Source organism: Diceros bicornis, chromosome 11 (genome assembly GCF_020826845.1).
Source record: "Diceros bicornis minor isolate mBicDic1 chromosome 11, mDicBic1.mat.cur, whole genome shotgun sequence".
In the NCBI taxonomy this organism is placed as follows: Eukaryota; Metazoa; Chordata; class Mammalia; order Perissodactyla; family Rhinocerotidae; genus Diceros; species Diceros bicornis.
This window is the reverse complement of record NC_080750.1, coordinates 73,484,184-73,507,722: the sequence shown is the minus strand read 5'-3', so window position 1 is coordinate 73,507,722 and position 23,539 is coordinate 73,484,184. Positions and strand designations below refer to the sequence as shown.

At 46.4% G+C, this 23,539-nt stretch overlaps 1 protein-coding gene across 1 annotated transcript in view; it reads right to left on the bottom strand.

Moving 5' to 3' along the window:
- Nucleotides 1–21,582: 21,582 nt before the first annotated feature.
- SLC18A1 (solute carrier family 18 member A1) overlaps nt 21,583–23,539 on the bottom strand; it is a 28,415-nt gene continuing 26,458 nt past the window's right edge. The window contains exons 15-17 of the mRNA XM_058550595.1: nt 23,169–23,288; nt 22,818–22,951; nt 21,583–21,983 (exon numbers count right to left, since the gene is read on the bottom strand). Coding sequence (XP_058406578.1) covers nt 21,870–21,983; nt 22,818–22,951; nt 23,169–23,288 — 368 coding nt within the window. The 3' untranslated portion in view covers nt 21,583–21,869. The remainder of the gene's footprint in view (nt 21,984–22,817; nt 22,952–23,168; nt 23,289–23,539) is intronic.

The window sequence follows — 23,539 nt, the reverse complement described above, 5'->3', positions numbered from 1 at the left end:
CAATGTTCTAAAATTCGCTTTTCCTACATCCTATTGATGGGCATGGAGTGACAGTGACACAGGCATTTGGAATTCTGTGAGGTGGAGCACACCAACTTCTAACGCCGATGGGCTTTAGGCACACCCTGAACCCTACATGCTGGCCCACATATTCACCCTGCCCTGTCCCCAACACTGACCTACCAGTGTATCTCTTTCCAAGCCCCTTTCCATTGCTGCTCCATGCTGGTCTTTGCCTCTTGAGTAAATGAGCCAATCCATTCATTCATACCCTCATGTATCCATTTCCTCATCAAGCATGTTTTGAGCACTTTCTGTGTCTAAAGTATGGGCCAGGTGCTGTGAGGGACTTGGAGATGCTCCCAGAGCACCAGAGAGCCCTGCCAGCTGCCACTCTCCTCTCCCTGTCAGCCCCCCTCACTGCCAGCACCCTTGAAGTTTAACTCTCCCATTGCCCCACAACTAACCACAATTCCCTGGATGAATTAAGTTTAACTCTTCAGTAGAAAAAGCTTTGGAGACCTTATTCTTACAGGGAGGGTAAAAGCAAGATTCCTAAAATCAGAAGACTTGTGCTTCGATTAGGAAAATGAAAGTTCAGTTTAGCTGCGTATTGCTGGGCACCCAGAACTGTGTGCAGGAAGAAAAATTGTCTGCAGGGCCTGTGCCGTGGGGTCTGCTGCTCAGCTCCTCATGGGAGGTCAGTACAGGCCAGTGGCCTGACTCACCAGGACAGGCTTCCTAAGAAAGGACAGTGGGAAAAGGGACTTGCTAATGAGAAACATGCTGCTGTTCCCATGCCTGGTTCCCCTGACTCCCGCTCCCAAGGCTGTTGAATGAGGGAGTTCATCAGCTGGGTTTTTGAGCACTCAGGCTGTCTAGCTCTGCACTAAATGTCAAGCAAACATAGTAACTGGAGGCTCCACTTCCTGGCTGGGAGCAGCCCCACACTGATGTGTACAGGGCAGATCCACAGTGACGCAGAAACACAGACACGAGCAACACCATAAGGGCTGCCGGCAACCCCCTGAGAAGGAAGAAGTCTCATTGTCGGGAACCTCTTCTTGGGAACAAGGGTGAAAATAAGAAACCTAGAATTGCCACTTCTGAGGCAACATTGTGGCTGTCTTTGCATGTGTAATACCACAGCCCCCTGGCAGGTGGATGTTACTCTCATTTTCCCAGGAGACAGCTGAGGTGCAGAGGTGGTCTGGCTTACCTAGTGTGACTATTGGCAGGACAGGGGTGGGACCCAGTTCTGTCTGATTCCTCCTCTCAGGCTTTTCCTAGAAATCAAAACCCTAACACAATCCATAATTGTTTCTCTGGTTGTTTATATTGTAAATATATTTACCTGTATACACTCTATTCCTTTTTGCTGGCTTTGCCCCCTCAGCCCCCACCAAGCATTCAACTGTCCCCATTCTAAAATTAAAAACTTTCCACACCTCTGCCTGCCCCCCTATTTGTAGCCTTCTCGTCCATGTTCAGACTCAGGAAAAGCAGTATCACAGTGCTGCTGCCCGTCCTTATCCTCCTACAGCCAGTTCTACAGCCACTAAGCCAAGCCATCCTAAGGGTCCTGGTGACTCCTAGTTGCTGCTATGACGGTCTCTTTTCAGTCTTCTTCCTACCTGGCCATTCCATGGCATTCGATGCTACTGATCACCACTTCCTTGAACTGTCTTCTTTCTCAGCTTTGGGTAAACTCCCGTTTTTCCAGATTCATTTATGCTGCTCTATTTCTCCCTCTTCTTTGCCTGCATGTCCAATTGGCCTCTAATTTAGTCTGTGCCCTCTCCTGCTCCTCCTCCTTTAACTGGCGTTCCTGCTCATAATATCTCCCCACCTCACTGGGACCTCCACATGGCTGTCAAAGAGATCTTTTAAAAGTAGGAACATGGCACGTCAGGATGTGAATAAAGCCTTTAAAGAAGCCCGACTGACTGTAAGTCAGTGTCTGAGCTCCCTGGGCTGCCGTCAAGCCTCTTTACAAAGGAACTCCACTGCGCTTCGCCAGGCTGGCCTCCAACCACTCCCTGTCCACCCAGCCCTCCAGGCCCTCAGAAGGACCTGCCTCTCCTGAGAAGCCTCCCTGCTCTGCTGCTCACCTCACCTTTAAGAGAAGCACACTCTTATCCATCTCTCAATGTCCGGCGCAAGTCCCGCCTCCTCTGGCCGCATCTCTCCTCTCCAGGAACGGTTGGACTTCTGTCCTTTGAGCTCTCACAGCACTTTACTCCCTCTGCTGATGGAGTCCCCTGGCCAAACCCCTCTATGACGTAGAGACCCTGGACAGGCAGAAGCCAGGTTTTGTCTAACGTTGTTTTCCTAGAACAGTAACTGACACATCACAGGAGCTCCATAAATGATAATGATGATCATGAAAATATATGAATCAATGAACGAATGAACGCATGCATTTAAATTGTTTTTAATTTTTTTTTCTTTCCAAATTGTTTTGGATAAATTTGACATATAACATTGTGTAAATTTAAGGTGTACAGCATGTTACTTTGATACATTTACGTGTTATAATATGATTACCATTAAATTGTTCTTTCAAGGACTTTCACAAAGCAGGGAGGAGAGAGATGGGGTAGATAGATGTGGCAATGAACAGAGTGGCTTAAGTTAGCTTGCTGGATCACCAGCTCGATTTAAATGAAAGGTCCAGGTGGACTGTATCTGTCAGGAAGCTGGCAGGCAGGTTAGCACCGGAACGCTGGCCAGGTCAGACAAGAAGCTGCAGCCTCCAGTCCTGGAAGTGGCCGTGGCTGTCCCTGGCCTGGACACCCTGTGCCTTCTGAACTGAAGGGGATAGAAAAGTGACCCAAGGGGCGACTTCGTAGCTTTCCCTTGAGCCCGTTTGTGGAGTGACCGTTTTCTATGCCTGAAGAAAGCTCCCTGAGGTTGAAAGAGCTGGAAGCTTCCGAGGAGAGGGGCTACATTTCAGTCGTGTGGTTAGGGTTCCTCCTGCTGGATCTACATAAAACAAGTAAAGAATCTTTCCTAATTCTCTTCCTCATACCCATTTATTCAACATTCTCTCCATCAATTTTTGTATCTGTATTAACCTTTATTGATACTGTAACAAATTATCAGAAACTTAGTGGCTTAAAACAACATACATTTCTTATCTTATACTTCTACAGCTTAGAAGTTACAGGTGAGTCTCATGGGGCTAAAATCCAGGAGTGGGCAGAGCTGTGGTCCTTCTGGAGGCTGGAGGGGAAATACATTTCCTTGCCTTTTCTGGCTTCTAGAATCCTCCCACATTCCTTGGCTCATGCCCATTCCTCTATCTTCAAAGCCAACAATGCTGAATCTTTCTGACCCTTTCTATGTTGTCACATTTCTGTCTGACTCTGACCTCAGCTGGAAAAGTTTCCCCTCTTTGAAGGATTCCTTTGATTAGATTGGGCCTACCTGGATAATCCAGGATAATCTTTCCATCTCAAGATTCTTAATCTTAATCACACCTGCAAAGTCCCTTTCACCATCTAGGGCAACATATTCACAGGTTCTGATTAGGATTGGACATTTGTGGTCAGCCATTATTCTACCTACCCCACCATCCCGCCATCACTGTTTGCCATACACCTTGTGCTAGAGTAAAGAAGGAATAAAACACTGCTTACCTTGGGAACTCATACCCTACTGAGGGAAACAGCTTTGTAAACAGTCATGGCGTCACGGTACCTTTATGATGTGCAAGGCACTATGGGAGCACCGTGCAAAGAGCGTCAGCGCTGCCGGAGACATCAGAGACAGTTTCCCAGAGTTAGGAATAGCATTTATTGAATGCCTCATCCATGATTAGAGCCTCTTCTATCCACTGATTATAGACCATTTCCTATTTGGTTTCCAAGAAAGAGGGAACTATATTAAAAGAGCAGGGGATGCGTAAGTGTCTGCAGAAAGGGGTCATTCCTAGGAGGTATGGGAGCCATGTAAAACACAGCTTTGAATTTTTTAAAACTATGTTTTTCCTCAGAAAACTTTATTCAGATGAAATCTTACCTAGATGTCCAATAAGCAAAACAAATGAAAAGAGAACTTCCTTAAATAATGGTTATCCTTGGGCTTAACTGACTGGGAGAGGGAGCCTTTTGGGGTGCTATAAATGCTTTATATCTTGATGTGGAGGTGGCTCCACATGCATTATGTATGTGACGTGGCTGGGGCTACAGAAAGACCCTGCCCTGAGCCCCCAGAGTTCCAACTCTGTGGAACCCTTTGGCCTAGAACATGGTTGGAAGTCCACCAGCCTATTTTGAAATGTCAACTTCTGAAAGGCACCACGTGCAGGGAGCGGGAGGGGTCCACCTGAAGCGCAGACCCAGCCCTTTGATGGGATTAACTCCAGAAGGTAGGACACTGTCTAGTCCCTTCATTTCTTCTTACATAAACTTCTAAATAAAATATCATATATATACAGAAAAGTGAACAAATCCTGAATAAAAACACCCATGAATCTACTATTGAAATCAAGAAACAGAATATCACCCGCACCCCAGCAACGCCCCCTGCACAGGTGCATTTACTCCCTCCTCCTAGGACAACCGCTGAATTCTAACCCCATAGATTAGCTTTGCCTGGTCTTGAGCTTCACTGCAAATGACTCTTACGGAATGTATTATCATGTGCCTGGCTTTTTCTCTCAACATTATGTTTTGAGATTCATTTATGTTGTTGAGGATAGCAGTAGTTATTTATTCTTAATGCTGCATAGTATTTCTTGTATCTGAACACCACTATTTATTTATCTATTCTACTAATGATGGATATCTGGATTGTTTAAAGCTTTTCCATCCCCCTACCCATTTGTAAACAACAGATCATCCAGACAAAAATTCAACAAGGAAATAGTAGATTTAAAAGAAACACTTGATCAGATGGACCTAATAGATATATACAGAGCATTCCATCCAAAAACAGCAGAATACACATTCTTCTCAAGTGCACATGGATCATTCTCAAAGATAGACCATATGTTGGGAAACAAGGCAAACCTCAATAAATTTAAGAAGATTGAGATAATCCCAAGCAATTTTTCTGACCACAGTGCTATGAAACTAGAAATCAACTACAAGAAAAAGGCTGGGAAAGTCAGAAATATATGGAGACTAAACAACATGCTACTGAACAACCATTGGATCAATGAAGAAATCAAAGGAGAAATTAAAAAATACCTGGAGACAAACGAAAATGAAAATACAACATTCTAAGCAAAGGAAACCATGAACAAAACGAAAAGACAACCCACCAACTGGGAGAAAATATTTGCAAATCACCTATCCGACAAGGGGTTGATCTCCAAAATATATAAAGAACTCATTCAACTCAACAACAAAAAAAACAACCCAATCAAAAACTGGGCAGAGGATATGAGCCAACATTTTTCCAAAGGAGATATACAGATGGCCAACAGCACATGAAAAGATGTTCAACATCACTAAGTATTAGAGAAATGCAAATCAAAACAACAATGAGATAACACCTTACACCAGTCAGAATGGCTATAATTACCAAGACAAAAAACAACAAGTGTTGGAGAGGATGTGAAGAAAAGGGAACCCTCATGCACTGCTGATGGGAATGCAAACTGGTACAGCCACTATGGAAAACAGTATGGAGATTCCTCAAAAAATTAAAAATAGAACTACCATATGATCCAGCTATCCCACTACTGGGTATTTCTCCAAAGAACTTGAAATCAACAATCCAAAGAGACTTATGCACCCCTATGTTCATTACAGCATTATTCACAATAGCCAAGATGTGGAAGCAACCCAAGTGTCCATCAACTGATGACTGGATAAAGAAGATGTGGTATACATATACAATGGAATACTACTCAGCCATAAAAAAACCCAAAATTGTCCCATTTGCAACAACATGAATGGACCTTGAGGGTATGATGTTAAATGAAATAAGCCAGACAGAGAAAGCCAAGACAAATACTGGATGATTTCACTCATATGTGGAATATAACAAATACATGGATAAAGAGAACAGATTAGTGGTTACCAGAGGGGAAGGGTGTTGGGGGGGGGTGAAAGGGGTAAAGGGACACATATGTGCAGTGACGGACAATAATTAGACACCTTGGGGTCACCAGAATGAAATCTACTCAGAAAATTATAAACAATAATGTACACCTGAATTTTCACAATGTTATCAACCATTATTATCTCAATAAAGTTACTGGGAAAAAAGGAAAACTGAAACCTAGAGAGACAGTGATGTTTTTAAGATCAAAGAGCAAGTTAGGAACAGGCAGCCCTGGCCGCAGGGTCTGGCATTGGGCGCCCCCAGCACTCCAGCCATGTGGCAGGTACAGCACCTGACATAGCCTACTGACTAACTGTAATGTCCCCGCCTGTGGGTGAGCACCCAGCCAGAGCAGCTTCTCTCTGTGACACCAGCCCCTGACACAGTGCTGGTACACAGCAGAGGCTCACAGGTAAACAGGACGGCATGCCTGTCCCCACTGCTTCCCCTGACAGGTTCAGGGCCCCTTTCCCTCCCGGCACTTCTCTCGCCAATTTGCCAAGAAATCCAAAAGGCAGCTAAATGTTATTAAAATGTGAGGGGGCCCCAAAAGAGGGAGGGCCCGAAGGTGTCTTCATCTCAGTGTGAATACCTATGAGATCCCTTCCTCCCCACTGATGGCTCCCTGAGAACCTCCCAAGAGACTCTGCCTCAGGCTTTGCTCTAGAACAGATCCCTCTGTGACCCAGGGCAGCCACTCGGCTGTCGGACATCCCTTCACTGGTAAAACGAGACACGCTTCTGCCTGGACCAGCACACTCATCTGGGCAACATCCGTCCCTCCTGCTCCATCCCACATCCTGGTGGGGGTAGTAAGAGGCTCACAGTGGAGCCCAGAGACCGGGGCTCCACTCAGGGCAGTGGTTCCCAAACCTGTGTCTTTGCTCTTCAGGCAACACAATCCTTTGTTTAAACAAGATTTTAAGTGAACATTTTGGAGTAACCACAAACTTTGCCCACCCATCTCCGTGGATCGCCTAGAACTCTGGGAAGCAGAGGTGAAAACTTCTGATCTGGACGAACCAAAGATGTTACCCAAGGCCCAGAGAGTGACCGCTGATAGGTGGAGGGTCACCTTCATTCCTCCTCACACTGAAGCTTGGGCACATTAAAGGGCTGGACCAGGGAAGGTGTTACGCCTTGTGTAACTAGACTGAAGAGAAAAGACTGCAGAGAACTTAACTCCAGGTGTCACTGTTAAAGAACAGCGGTGCTGGGCTTGCCCATCAGGTTCCGGCTGGTGGAGATTGGTGAAATTCCCCTCACTGGAGCTCCAGAGTATTTCAAGATCCTCCCCATCCCGAAGGGGCAGGACGGAATATGGCCTTGTGAGGAGGGAGAGGAGCTGATCCTGAGGGAGCTAAGGGCCGCCTTGGGCCCATAGCCACTCCTGAGCTGTGGGGAGGTGGGCGCCCCCTGCTGGCTGGGTCAGAGCATGCTGGGTTTCCCCAACAAAGAGGGCGATAGAAGTTATACCTACAGGCTCTTTTCGGCCCCAAAGCTTCAAGCTGTCTGGAAATTAATTCCCACAAACTGTCAGGAAGCGCTCTTTCCCTCTTTGTTCATTCCCAAGTGCGCAGATTACAAACTTCCCCGCGGAGCAGCCACACACACCTGTGGACACAGAGGGATGGAGGGGGCGAGGTGAAGGGTCCTCACGCAGACCTACTCTCACGCCAACTCGTGAGTCCCACCTCCAGAGACGCTTCTGGGTGTAACACAGTTCAGTGCATCCAACACTTATTCACAGTGGAAATTAATTTAAGTGCTCAAAACAAAAAGGTCTATTGCCTGGAGCAGGAAGACAAAAGTAAGGGTGGGGGATAATATTTAAATAACAGCTTTACTTCTTTTACTTAGAAATCCAGATGTTCTTTTCAGACAAATTTTTTGACCTGCTTTTACTTTGTAAGTTGCTGTTACTGACTGCTAAGTTTAAATGCATCCAAAAATATAATTTTTTGTGTGTGTGTGTGAGGAGATCAGCCCTGAGCTAACATCCGCCAATCCTCCTCTTTTTTTGCTGAGGAAGACAGCCCTGGGCTAACATCTGTGCCCATCTTCCTCCACTTTATATGGGACGCCGCCACAGCATGGCTTACCAAGCAGTGCGTCGGTGCGCGCCCGGGATCCGAACCAGCGAACCCCGGGCTGCCGCAGCGGAGCGCGCGCACTTAACCGCTTGTGCCACCGGGCCGGCCCCCAAAAATATAATTTTTAAAGAGCTTTATTCGAAAGTCTGAAGTCCAGTGCAGGACGACCTCCTCCTGTAACTACAGCTCATTCTGAGGGCCTCCCTGCTGTCCTCCACAGGCAAGAGCTGATGGAGGAAGGGAAGGAGAGAGGGAGGGAGGGAGAGAAAGAGAAAGAAATGTATGTCTATCTTTATCTCTATCTGTATGTAGGTGGGTCGCAGCAACAAGTATTACTGAGTCACACTATGTGCTGAGTCTACAACAGATACTAAGAATGGAGAGATGGACATAAGACCCAACAATCAGCCTGGAGGAGCCTGGAGTCTAGTGAGCAGACAGTCCGTAAAAACACAGCAGCTGCCTTGTGTTCTCCTACAGCGACAGAGGCCAGCGCTCACTGCTCCGGTACTGCAGAGAGCAGCGACTCAGCCTGGGAAGATGGGCGACTGGGAAGATGGGCAAAGACTTCTCTGAGGAGGTCCTGGCGCGAGAGAACAAGCTTTCCATCTGGCGTCAAGGGGAACTTGCTGCTGCCTGAAGGAACAGTGTGGGCTGGGCATGGCAGACGAAGGATGAGTGGGCCGGCCCAGGCCGTCACAGAGCGAGGGAGAGAGCAGATGCTGCCTCGCTGGCTCCTCCACTTGGCGTGAGCCGGCAGCACGGAGAGGGATGCCAGCTCCGGGCAGCCCGCTCCCGCACCAGCGCCAGCGTTCCGTGACCTCTCTGCTTGTTGGGGCTTCTTCCCAAGATAAGAAATAACTTGCTAACTGTCAGAGCTGTCCCACCTCAGAACAGACTGCAGCAGCGGTCGTGAGCCCCTGTAAGAGGAGGCATGTGAGAAAAGTGCCAGGGCCCTTTGTCTGGGTCGTGGAGAAGGAGAGGCTGGCCCAGCAGACCCCTCGGTCTCTGTCAGAGCTAAGAGTATGATTCCTTGTGGAAAGTGGAAGTTCCTGCTCTGCCATGGGGAATGGAAAAACAGGTCCAGAGAGGTTATGTGATTTGTCCCAAGTCACACAGAAGGTTATCTGATTATTCTCCAAACATTTCATTTGCTGAGGTCTTATCTCCACAGATTTTAAGATGTCTGAGGACAGAGGCTGGCTCTTATCTCTGCATCCTCTTTGCCAACTTCGGTAAAGACAACAGCACTGGACGCCCGCTGGATGATACATGCGTGAGGCTCATGTACTCTGCTTCAGTCCTGCCAGGCAGGGCCCTGCGCAAACGCGAGCACACGGTGTTTGTGTGGACGCTGAGCACGGCACCGTGAGCTGAGTCCTGACTCGGTGACTGCAGACAGGATATCACCAAAGCCCTGGATGTAGTTCATTTATTTATGTTCCTCTTGGTCCTCGCTTTGTACCAACACACGCTCATCTCAAGCTGAGCGGGTTTCCCCTCTGCCGGGCAGGACTTGTTGTGACTGGTTGAGGGGTTTATAGAGATTAGTTCAGCCTTTGAACATAGTTTTCCTACTTCCCGGTCCTTGCATCCTAAAGCAGGATGTGGATCTTCAGATCTCTGCCCTTTGTTAACCGGGCTGACGCTGAGAAGCCGATGTGTTCTGTACTGGGGGCTTCTGCTCCTCCTTCCGACCATTCATCCCTCCTCTGGGTTAAAGTCCAGCCTCCAGAAGACCCAGCTAAACTCGCAGAGATGTGCTAGGAGGGAAGGAAATCTTTCCCAAGTTCTTGGGGCCTGAGACACGTCTGTCAACAGACTCCTCACTGTCCGCACAGCGCTTGAGAGCGCTCAAGCGCCTTCACACGCCTGTCCCCATTGGCCCCAGGGCTCTGGCGCAGGTGGGGTCACCCCTCCAGCCTGTAGACAGAAAACAGGGTGACGCCCTCTGGAGGACCCAGAGCAAATGACTGGTACAGCAAGAATGTGCAGCTGGGTTTTCAGACCTGAAGCCTGGAGACTTTTCCACATGCACCAGATGGCCTGTTGAGCAAGGCTTGCTGTCCCAAGGGGAAAGGGATGAATAGGGCACTGAGGGGCTGGGATCCAGAGACACGAGTTGTGGGATTAGGAAACTCCAGGGTATACAGGCGTGGCTAGAATACACTAGGCACGTGATAGCAGATCATAGGGACCAAAACCAAACTTTATAGCTCACTTTGGCCACACTTGGGTGCTGGACCTGAGATGGTGGCTTGTCAAAGCTGTGAGTGTTGGAGAACACAGTTCAATCCAGACTGTGTTCTATCTGCATGGGGCAACCAGTCTCTGATGGGCCTGCTCTGCTCCTTGGCCTGTTGCCACCCTTGGCAAGGCTGTCAGGGACACAGAAAAGCCACAGGGCTACTCTGGGGGTCATGAGCAGTCTCCTGGTGAGGGGCACAAGGAGAAATGGATCAAGGAAATGGAGTGGAGCTTATAAAAACCACCCAGATAGACAGCACCTCACACTGGACTGAAAATATATGGTCAAATGCTCTGCAAGGGCAAAGGAATGTGCCTGGACTGTGGCTGGAGTCTGACCAGATCTCCCGCCTCTCTGCCTGCCTTTTCATCCCGTGTGACACAGCCAGGCCAATCTTTCCAACCTTCTCTTATCTTGCTTTTCTTTCTTGGATTTCTGGTGCCTACAGGAGACAGTTCACAGAGCCTGGCCCAATGGCCACTACTCCTATAACCTGACCCACGCCCCCTGTCCAGTCCCGTTGCCCCTCCTCCCTGCACCGTCCTCCCCACTCTGGCCTGCTCACTCACTGTCCCCCAGGCCAGCCCGACACATGCACCTTCTCACCTCTGCTCACGACAGCCTCTCTCTCGGAATAGCTGCACTCCTCCTCTGGCCATGATTCTCTTTTATCCTTGAGGACTCACTTTTGAGCACAGATGCCCGTGAAGACTTCCCCGACCTCTGTACCCCGAGCGCTTGCCGGACCCCTCCTCACACTGTGCTCCTCCCACACTGCCCATGTAGGTCCTGGCAGCCTCACCCCAAACACCCCGATTGCTAGCCTCCCGGCTGGGTCACGTTTGCTAGCTCCCGGCTCAGCCTGGCTCAGCAGCTCTTCAGCAAATGTTAATCAGTTTGATTGACTGATGCAAGTTACAACGGTAATACCCCTTTGAGGAGAAGAAAGCACTGCAAGGAATGAGTGAAACCCAGAGCAGACACTGATGCTCCCGTTCTCCAGTCTGTGGGCTCCATCTGTATCCTGGTCTTTGGATAAGCAGACAGTCACCAGCACAACGGTTGCTTTGCCTCTCACCCCAGAGGTGCGGTGAACTGAAGAAGAACACTAGTGACTGACATATTGTATAGTTCTTGCAGTTAGAAGCACAGAGCTTGCTTCCTCTGATCTCGTGGCAGCTCTGGAGCAGGGGTAGGCTTGTGACCAAGTCTTACCCTCACGGAATAGGATGCAGTGAGGGAGACACTCCTCTCACGGGGGAGCCAGCCCAGGCCTTGTTTCCACTCTATGACAGTTATCTTAGGAAATTTAATGCCGGAACTAAGCATTTTTGAGGTCTTTAATACCCACAAAGTGTGCCCAGGGCTTTAACAAGTAATATCTGACCCTCACATCTTTTAATGATCTTTTATGGCCGTAGCATTGCACACCATTTCCAGTCTGACCAACAACGAACAATTAAATTTTGTAATGGACCAAAAATGATGTGGAGCAATGTAATCAAGTGTAAGATCCATATTAGATTCACAGGACATAATCGTGTCTCATAAACAAAGCTACTCAATGAGGTACTTATTTGAACGCAGATTTTTCTTCAAATCAGTCTTACACCAAGGAAAGCCCTGCTGGTGACTGGTTCTCATGGCCTCTGGGGAGCCGTCATCTCCATTTTTCTGCAGCCTCTTAGTGACGCTATCTGAAACACTTCTGTTGTCTCTGAAGAGGGAGGCTGAGGCCAAAGCCTGGTGCTGTAGTGAACTCAAAGCTTTCATTCCACATGGTGAAACCTCCTAGGGATTTCTCCGACCAAACCTCCGTGTCCCCTTTTGACTGCTGAGAACAGATCTGATATTGACATGAAAAATGTCAATATTCAAAAGTAAAAAACAGGACTAAACAGTTTTTCCAGTCACAGGTCAGTAAAATATTCTACAGGCCGACCCAAGTAACTGGCTGGTATCAGTCACTCAGCATTTCTCTACACAGACCTTAAAAAATATGAAGTAGGACACACAGACTTCTAGGATGTTAAGATTGGTAAGGACCAGCCTCCATACTTCATAGATGAGGACACGGAGACCCAGACTGGGGAAGTGCCAGCTAGTGAGTGCTAGCAATGTGACTCCCACACCAGCTCCGGTCCATAGAGACTTTCCAAGCTCGTGGACGTGGAAAGTTACAGAAGAACCCTGGAGGAACTCACACACCAGCTTGGGGAGATGCTGTTCATACACTCGGAAGAGTAAAGATGAACACAAGGTAGTGTAGAAGACCATCCAGGTAAGTGACAGCTGTGAAGGCCGCAAGACCACAGGTAGAGGAGGGTCAGTCACCCTCCCAGAGGTCTGAGCAGGGCAGGGAAAGGCTTTAGCCGCTGAGCCCAGATGAATGGCAAGTTCGACACCGACGTAAGCTCCTCAGTTTTGGAGATCATCCCGCCGGCGGTCATGCTGCCCCTCCCCGCAGTCTCTGTGCCGGGAGTTTGGAGCTCACCTGCACAAGCCAGGCTGCGCACGGGCCACCACTGCCTCCACAGGCTCCCGCGTCTGCAAAGTGCCTGCACACCCAATGTGTCAGTTGTTTTCTTTGTAGTTTTTAAATTTTGTTTTACAAAGTTCTCTTACAGAGTTGCTCAGTGCTAACCAGGTGTTAAGCGACGCTTATCGCAGTGCAGTCAGCCATCAGCAGGCACTTTGAGGGAAGTCATTAACACGCACCAGTAAACAACTTTTAGGGTTGCCCTTGGAAGAAAACAGATCCTCAGCCCACTCACTTCAGAGCTGGAGAAGGTCAGAAGCCAGGTGTAGTGAGAGGCTGCCGGCCTTGGCTCAGGCAGGTTGAAGTTATGAAGACAAGGGTGTACGCAAGTGCGAGAGGGAGAAGGGAGAACAGAATGCAGAAAACAAACTTTACTTAAAATGTGTACGTGTGTGTAAGGCCCACAGTAATTCGTAAATAGTAACTGCTCACTGCATCACTGCATAGGGTCTCTGGAGCTTGGTGCAGGCAGATTGCTTCAGGTTACGAATTCAGAGCCTAACCAAGTTAGTGTGGACTCTACTGCCCTCTGCTGGAAAGAATGGGAAATTGACTCGTACTTTTGGTGGTGCACATAGGTCATAAACACTAGAAATCTGAGGCTTTCTCTGCGGAAGTTGAGACGGAATTTGGTAGGTGTTTCAGGAGGAAGGAGAAGCAAGGTGGGAGCACATGAAAGTAATGTAGCATATTTCTTAAAATATGCAGAAAAGTTTCTACAGCCCATTCAAACTTTAGTGACAATTCACTGCTGCAGAAAAGAGCCTTGCCTGCAGTTCTGTTCATGAGCAGAAGACGTGTGTTGAGATACTAGTTTATAGAGGAAAGAGCTCAGACTTTGGAGGCAGACCAACCCGAGTTTAAATCTGGGCTCTGCTGCTCCTTATGTGAGCTCACGCTGATGATTTACTCTCTCCGCCTCAGTTTCCTCATCTGTAAAGTGGGGACAGTAATGCTTAACCCAGGAGGATGAAGTGAGACGACATATTCAAGAGATCAATATGCCGTAGATTTCCCTTTAACAAATTTAGTTGAAGAAAATTATAAAATCATGACAACAAAAGAGAAACTTGAATAAATGGAGAAATGTATATGAAGTTCAAAAACAGGCAAAAATGACTGATGGGGATAAAAGTCAAAATAGTGGTCACCTTAGGGTAAGGGGTGGGTATTCATGGAGGAGGGACAGCCCTCTGGGTGAGAGAGTGTCCTCTATTCTTGTCTGAGTGGTATTTACACACATACATAAATTTATCCAGCATACACTTAGAATTCGTGCACTTTGCTAGTATGACACACACAGTTTCTAAAAAGGAAGGGGGGGAAGCAGTAGCTGAAGAGGAGGAGAAGAAGGAGAAGAAAAAAAGAATGGAAAGGAAAAAATGATTAAGAAAACTGCGGTAGGGGTGGGGGAAATCCTAGAACTTGAGTCAAGATAGTGATCCAAGCATTTTTAACTCTGCCCCCCACCCCCAAGTGCTCATTAAATGACCCACAGCAGTCGTGGAAACTGTGGGACAAGACATCCACATGCAGACTACGAAGAATTTCTGCTGGTGCTGATGTGACCAGATAGAGGAAAAGTAGACTAATCTGAGATTCAACCAGGTGAAAGGAGTGAGATGAAGTGATTGGCTGAGTGACAGGGCTGGAGGCCATGGGGGACCAAGGGGCAGCCAGAGAGGAGTTGGGTGTGTAAAATTTGCTGCTACCACAATTTCTGGAAAGTGCTCTGGATGCAGGGTCAGCACAGAGTTGTGATCCCCCCATGTCATTCAGCCGCAGCCTTGCATGCCAAGCATACTGTGCATGCCAGAAGCAAGTTCAGCCATGGCTTTGCCCCAGCTAATTGCTAACAAGAATAGTCATGCCAATTAGAGAATATGAACTGTGAAAAACACACGTAGGCACAGCGACCAAACTCTTTTCCATACTTATCTCAACTCTGCCTCTTTTCAGTGTCTTTAGAAGCAAATTCAAACTATGAGTGATTTTTTTCCCCATCTTTCTTTAAATGAGCTGGAAAGATTTGAATAAAGACTCATATAAGCTCTGATAGCTGCCACATGAAAGAAAAGATCTGAGGAAAGTGCATGATAGCACATGAGAGAGAGCAACAATGTTTTGGAAATTGTTGGGATGAAAATGTTGGATAAAAATTGATGAGGAAATTAGCAAAAATGGGATATCTGAATAGCAAATTCAGGAAAAGGAGACGCCAATAAAAATAAAGTCAACTTATGTCACAGAACTCCAGAAATAATTAGGAATTAAAGGTAGTGCAAGATAAGGGGCTGAAAAAAGGCAGATTGATGGGAGAAAAAGTCTATATAAGGATCCCTAGGTCGCATCCACTATACCCTGAAGCCAGCCAAATAGCTTACCTGCCATCCCGGGAGAAGACTTTATCCTGTGGAAAAATTGAACCCAAGAGGCAAAAAAACTGAGGACATTCCTCACAATGGAAGGCAGAGGAGAGGTGCCATGCTTAAAACAGCAAGGGTGACTGAGTTGAGTTCCACTCCCCCACCCTGAGCCCCCTGAGGCCACTTTGCTCCAAGAATATTAACTTCACCCATCCCCGGCTGCCAGGAGGAAGAGTTTTCACTGGAGAAATTTAGAGACAAGACCAACACACATCGATATCAGGGAGTTGTCCAATAAAAGAGCCGACTGCCATCCAGTCACCCCAGGAGTTTACAAGCCCCAGTCATCCAGGAGCTTTTCAACACATAGCAAGACATTTGAGGAAAGTCAAATGTCCACAGTGAGAGACAACTCAAAACAAGCAAACCATACAACCAAGGAAACCTACAAATACAAGGAGCAAAAAATAGCTTGACCCACACTCAGAGAGATAAAAATTATTGCAACCATGAAATGGAATTAGGAGGCTATAAAAAAAATAAGAAAGCTCTTATAAATTAAATTAGGATAGATAAAATGAAAAGAAATGTATACTACAAAGAGCAGCTGAATGTAGAATTGAGGAAATCTCTCAGAGAGTAGAACCAAAAAAGTGTAAAAGATTGAATAAGAGGAAAAAAAGAAAATCAATCAATCTAGGAAGCTCACAGATGACTAACAGGATTTCCAGAAAGAAAGCAAAAGGGAGACATAGAAGAAATTGTCAAAGAGATAGCACAATAAAATTCCAAAAAGAACAAAGAACATGATTTTCTGGATTGAAAGAGTCCATTGGGTGTGAGCACAATGAATTTAAAAAGACCTCCACAAAGACTTGCTCCTGTGAAATTTCAGAAGACCTGGTATAGGAGTCTAAAACCCAAAAGCAACAGCAGATCCCATTCAAAGGATCAAGAATCATATGGCACTGGAATTCTCAACAGCAATGCTGAAAACAGAAGACAAAGGGACATGTATTCAAAATGTGCAGAAAAATTATATTCTGCCCTGAATTCTGCATCTAGACAACTATCAATCAAGTATGACATTTTTAGACATCCAATGTGTCAAATTATTTACCTCCCTTGCTCCTATTTGAGGAAGTTATTGGAATTATCCCGCCAAAAAATGGGAATACACCAAGAAAGAGGAAAGAACTGAGGATCCAATTCAAGAAAGCAACACAGGGAAGCCTGGAACAGTGGTCACGCAGATGGCTTAGAGAGCAAGTCCAGTGACTCAAGGCTGGAGGGATGCCTCCAGGAAACAAAACAAGCTGAAAGATCACCTGCTGTACTCATAAATTAGTAGTTGAGAGGCTTTATAAATCTGTTGGAAGACTTGAGAAGAATGAATGAGAGCAACCTGGAAAACCAAGCAAAGAATGCAGGCGTTACCACCTCCAGGAAAAACAAAATGTTGTAGAACAATGAAATGAAATCAGAACACCATCCTTGGTTCAGCAGTGAGCAATGCTAATTTGGTCATAATAATGCAAGTCATTATTAATTTAGTAAATTGTGAAGTTAGCGGGCAGGGAAGGGGGCAGTAAAAATATCAAATCTCCATCTACCATTAAAGGAAGACAGTAGATTATGTCAAAAGATATTAAATCAAGAAAGAGCTGAATAAGTAGTCTTCTTAGATGTAAAAAAATAAAATAAAACAGCTAAAAATTTGAAAGTGGAGGATAAGATTGAGGGATGAGGAAGAATGAAACAAAAGACTGCTGCGCTTTTCTCACTCACTTGAGGAATTGTTTGTTTTTTTAAACCACCTGATTTCATAACTTACTACACAGTTACATTAATCAAGACAATGAGACACTAGCATAAGGATTGACAGATTAATGGAACAGAATTGAGAGCTCAGAAGTAAGGCCTCACATTTACAGTCAATCAACTTTCAAAAAGGATACAAGAAAATTCAATGGGGAAAGAATAGTCTTTTCAACAAATGGTGCTGGGACAACTGAATATGCACATGTAAAAGAATAAAGTAGGACCCCTACCTCACACCATATACAAAAATTAACTTCAAATGGATCAAAGATCTAAACGTAAGAGCTAAATCTAAAAACTATTAGAAGGAAACATAGGTATAAATCTTCATGACCATGGAGTAGGCAATGGTTTCTTTGCTATGACACCAAAGCACAAGCAACAAAGAAAAAATAGATGCATGGACTTCATCAAAATTACCACCATTTGTGCTCCAAAGGACACCATCAAGAAAATGAAAAGACAACCCACAGAATGGGAGAAAATATTTGCAAATCATATAGCTGGTAAGGGATTTGTATGTAGAACACGCTCCATTCTAGTTGTGTGATCTTAGGCAGCTTACTTTCCCTTGCTGGACCTCAGTTTCCTATTCTGTGAGATAAGAGAGTTGGACTAACTGATAATAGAAACTAGTGCTTAAATAGACTTTATAGTTTATAAAGCGTGTTCTTATTTCATTCATTATTATCACATTTAATCTTTATTACAATTCTGTTACTAAGATATTACTGTTATTCCCACTTTACAAATAAGGAAGTTTTCATTGTCACATTGCTTCTAGGTAGTGGAGTTCTGCCACCTGCTTTGCTCTGTAAGACTGCTGCCCTCTCCCCAGATCCGGACATGCCATGATTCCATGGTAGATCTAGTTTGAGCATCAGGCCACCTGCACATTGTCACACTAACATATTGCACTACACCTGTACACAGAGAGCTTCTTGCTTTTCTGTGAAGATTTGCTCAGCAACCTGATGTGACCTCTACCCTGTCTGGCTGTCCTTCAACACACCCAGGACCTTGCAATTCTCCCTTTAAGAATAGTTGTCAGTCACTGACCTGGGCCAAGAGTCTGGGTAATCAAAACAAGCAAGATTTGACCCAACAATCTCTCTCTTCTCCATTGTGACTTCAAGGGACTATATGATGATTCAAGTTGAAGGATAAATGCAAACAGACCTTGACCACGGCTCTTGCCTCTGCTAACACTGTACTCTTCACTCTCCAGAAGAAGAACAAAGAGGAAAAGGGGGAGGAGGAGGAAAGGGAGGAGAAGGAGGAGGAGGAAGAGGATGAGGAAGGAGCACACTTTATTTCCAATAATTTCCTGAAAAGAGGAAATTAAACCTCAAGTCACGTTTGTATTTCGGAGGTGATGCTGGAGCACTGGACTGACTCCTCAACTGTGACTCAGGTTCCTCACACAGGCCCTGCCCCTAGCATTTACTGAAAGTTACCCCAAACATGAGCCAGTGGCAGGATGCAGCCACAGAAAGCCAGATCTACAGATGGTGATGCTAAAGCTCAGAGATGTGCAATCACCTCTCCCAGGCCACCCAGCTGGTCAGGGGCAGAGCTGGACTAAAACTTGAGGATTGGATCTGTTTACTCTTGATTCAGTCCTCCTTCTATCACCTATGACCTGTCACTTATGACCTACAGCCATTCTCTCTTAAGGCCCTCACAGCAAGAGTGGACAGTGCTGTGTGCCAAAACCACCTTGTTCCAGGGAAGGCTTTTCTCCCAGAGACAAGCTTTTCTCCCAGAGACAAGATATAGGCGTGAACTCAGCAGGACCGAGTCGTGTACCACAGAGACCCTGGTACACGGCCCGTGAAGCGCGGCCTGAGGGTGGAGGGTAGCAGATATTACAGACAACAGACATTCCGCCTCATCCCAGCCAGGGACACCCAGGGACACTGTAGGATGCCCTTTCTTCACGTCCACCTCAGAGGACAGATTTACACAAGCGTTACAGAGCTGCCTGCAGGAATAGAGTCAAATTTTCTCAGAAATTTATTTTTTTCAGTTTGGCCTATATCTTGGAATAATGAATTCCATGAGTAAGACAGCGCAGTGGGAGATAATATTCCCTAGTATTAGCTCTCTCCCTAGCTCTGGGTAGCTTCTGGAGCCCTTTGTGGAAGTGTCTTGAGACTCCATGGCCACCAAGACTGGGCCTTTCTTGAAGGTTTTAGCTACTTTAGTCACATCCCCTTGGATTTGGGTCCCTCCCTATAAGAATTTTCCTGTGTCTCTCCACATCATTCTCCCTGCCACCCATTCATCATCTCGTATGCCCCCTCTGCATTTTCTCTGATTCCATGGTTACTACCTTAATTTGTGGTGCTGTGGCTTCCACTCCAGGTTTTGTACTTTGGAAATAAAATGTCTTCTGGTTCGTTTCCAACATTCTGTCTGAGAATGCCCAATATTTTTCTGGCCTATTGAGCACAACAGCTCATTAGTTCCAGTGTCTTCTTTGCTGCATCTAATTGGTAGTTCAGAGCCTATCATCCTATAAATATCTTTATAGTCTCTGCACCTCATCCCTTTCATGAGGGGAAAATGCATCTTCAGCCATTCCGTAGTGGAGGCCATCCGACATTTTACGCTACTTTTATAAGAAAAACTTCTTGTGGCTCATTCTTGCTGGGTTGGTATTTTCATTTTTAAAACAACTTAGTGTCACCTGTGAATGTGGGAAGTTTAACACGCATTCTTTTCTTCATATCGTTTGTAAAGCCACTAATAAAGACTAATTCCATTTTCTACTTTTATGGGATTCTTTTTTTATACACTCCTCTATTCATAGGCTATGTTTATGACCTATTTCTGATCTATAATAAAAAATGTGTCCTGACTTACTTTGTAGTGTTTGGTGTTAACTCTTATCAACAATGTTTTGAAAGTCTGAATGAATTATATCCATTGGTTTCTCCCTAAGTATATGTTTTACATTGCTCTAACAATGTTAACTGGCAAGTCAGGGATGAGTTCCCCTTTTAAAGATTCTTCCTATATTAAATGTGTAAACAATTTCTGTAACAAGCCCATCCTTTATCATCAATTGTCCTCCCTTTTTGGTGGGTGTAAGAATCAGTAGTGCACTCCTATCAGTGCCCCTGACACCTCCACACCCATCCCAACCCACCCCCACCTCTGTACAGGAGGCCCAGTGCCCATTCACTCAAACTGCACTCGTAGTTACAGCTTACATATTTTAACAAATGATTTTCTAATTTTGTCTTTGAGCTCTTTCAACATTGGAGATGAATATCATCCTGACTGAATGACAATACAAGTGCACCAGGTTTTGCAAATCAGGTAATGTCAGCTCCCTAAAAACATATCCATAAATCAGGTATCCATTGTCCAAGTGAAAAGGAGTCATTGAGGTTCAGGCTGAATGTGTTCTGATGATTTGGGGCTTATACTGAACCCACCAAACTCCTGCAGAGAAGTGCAGTAATCAGAGCCAGGTACTCCAGAGTCAAGTCCAACACCCCTGTCTGATATCCAGGCACCCAGCAGCCTGCGCCTGTGGGCCTCTCCATTCCTGCCTCTGCCTCCATCTCTGCTGTTATTCCCTACCCAGACCAGGAGCATCCCTGCCTCTTTGTACTTAAGCACAGAGTGTATACTAACCTGCAGAATTGATCATTTTTATACGTGTATGTCTTGTTGCCCAAATAGATGGGAAGCTACTTAAGGGTGGGTGCCATGTCTCTCATCTCTTTGAAACCCTATCACTCAACAACTGTTTCAAAAAGGTAGCAAAATGTCAAAATATTTATAGTACCTAGTGTATTTGCCCACACTCTCTCTTTTGCTGTAAAAGAGCATCTAGTTGACCACATCTGAATTAGGTCATAACTTATTCATTGGCTAGTATGAACAATGCCTCATTATAATCCTCATATCAGGAAATCCACTGTTGGAAGGGATTTGGGGGCAGTTGCTTTTCACTTCTTCCCATGAAGTCTTGGAGTTAATGGATTGTTTTTTCTGTCTTACTTTTATCTCTGAGTCTGAGAGATTTAGGGAAGGCAGAAACCCACAGCGGAAGTAGTGAGAGTGTCGGTAACTCAGCATAAGAGGGACAGGCTCCTTCTCTCCATCCAGCCACGAGGAAACAGGGGCATCCAGTCATTGGGGGCAACTCACCACAGCGACTATAGGTTGAGCCCTAGAAAACCACTCAGCTTATAAAAACCAGGCAAAAAAATTCCCAAATTGTCAATTTGGCAGCAACACTGAGGAGGCTTTGTCAACTCAGCTGGGAAAATTCCAGGAGGGCCATGTTTAGGAACAGAGGACAAAACCCTGACAGTCTGTTGGGACTGTGCCAAAGACAATCAGAGAACAGGAAGTGAGGTTTGTCATCACCCCACTGGTTTCAGGAGCACACTGTGCTCACCATCACCTCCACGAAATGAGTCACCTCTTGCAGAACCTGTCAGGGCTCAAGTTTAATCAGCCTCACAGAAGCCTAGGAGGGAGCATCGCTCTGTCCTCCCACAAAAGATGGGCCACTTGAGGCATCAAAACATAGAGAGAGAGCTATGGGTTACACAAGTGAGGAGAAAACTGGGGAATGGCACCCAGGCAAGGTGAGGGAAGGGGATCCCAGGGGAGAGGGAAGTGAAGCCTAGTGAGCAGCCCATGGTGACCTGGTTCCAGGGGAGAGAGGTGATCACCAAAGCCTGGGCCTCCTGGATCCACATGTGACAAGGCTTCTGCTCCTACTCCTCACTGCCAGACTCCTCATCGCTGTCCTCCCCCAGAGGAAATTCTCTTGTGGGCTTCTGTGTGGCATACATCCGGGTCTCCATGGGGCAGTTCTGGCTCAGAATTGCCTGCAGTGGGAAAGGAAGAGAAATACTGCACGTCTTTTACCAGTCTCCCCATTCCCTTCCCCAACTAGCTCATCCAAGTCAGTGTTGCTCAGCAAAGACTCAAGAAACAAGCATAGGCCCCTCCTTCTGCTCCATGTATGTGCACAGGCCTCCCAGGCACCTAGGTGTAGTAACCCTGGTCAAGAAAAACATCTGACACGCTTTTAATTGACTCCTATTCGCAGTAGTGCAGGCTACAGCCGAAGTTGTCACCATACTCTGTCAGAGCTGTCTGTCTTCTTTCGTTCCTTTGAACAGCTTCCCCATCCATCCGCAACCCACCCAGACCCTCGGGGTGCTCATGCTGCAGGAAGAGGAAAGCATCCTGTTAACTACAATCATGTGTTGTGGCTCTCTCCCCTGGGGTTTCGTACTTTAAGAGATGACCTGGTGAGGACACGAAGACGCAAATGAGTGAATGAATGAATAAACGTGCCCCGTGGAGTTGGGCCCATTGGGGGAGATAACGTGGTAATTCACGCATTGTTAGGAACTACAGCAACTACAGGATGGCTTTGACAGTCCCTGTCCCCAACTCTCTACAAACTTCCCATTTTCCTTCTTTACTTAGGACCCTTCCTAACTTCCCCGTGTAAGAAGGAGAGTGGTTACATAGAGAAGGGAAATTAAGAAAGGGCACGAGGGAAAGATAAAGATGAAAAGGGGATCAGAAAACATGGCAAAGCAGAGAGACGGTTAAAGAGAAAGGAAATAAGAGCACAGTATGAAAAGGAATGAGAGAGACAAGGAAAGAAACAGAAGATTCTTTTTTTATCGGTAGTCAGAGCCCCTTACAAGCTTCTCGTCCTTGGCTGGGGGGCTCCTCAGGTAGTAGCAGAGAGGAGCATAGATGATGTTGACGACCCCAATGATGACCATGAGCCAGGGGAAGCCGATGGCACGCACAATGGCACCCCCGGTAGATGGCCCTGTGAGGAATAAATCAAATTCACAAGTGTTTATTAAGCCTGATCACATGGAAGATGCAGTGCAAGGGGCAGCAGGTGACCCAGAGGATGTGCCGGGATCAAATATCTCCAGAACACTAGGGTCAGCCTCCTGGTTCCACTTCCAGCTGGAAAGCAGTAGATAAGGGAGACGGAGACACCAGGTCCTGCGTGCTCCCCTCTCCCTCCACCAATATACCTATAGCAAAGCCCATGCAAAAAGCCACGTCGGCGATGGCATAGACACTCCCATACACAGAGGTGTGGCGCAGGTCCACCAGGTGTCCCATGATGGGCATCATAGAGGAATCCACCATGCCTATGGCCAGAGCAAACAGGACACTATCTGTCAGCAATACCCACAGTCCCCTCCCTGTCTGTGGAATCTTCCCTCCCCCTCCTCCCCTTAGACTACTCATTTTGCCTGCTATCCTTCCACTCAGCACCAACACTCATTCCAGGTGGGAATTGTGAGCCCATCTCTCCACACCCCTACCAGCCACCCTCCTGCTGCTTCTGCCTTTCCATATACCTCCTTTGATCTCACCCAAAGCAAATGTTCAGGGGCTT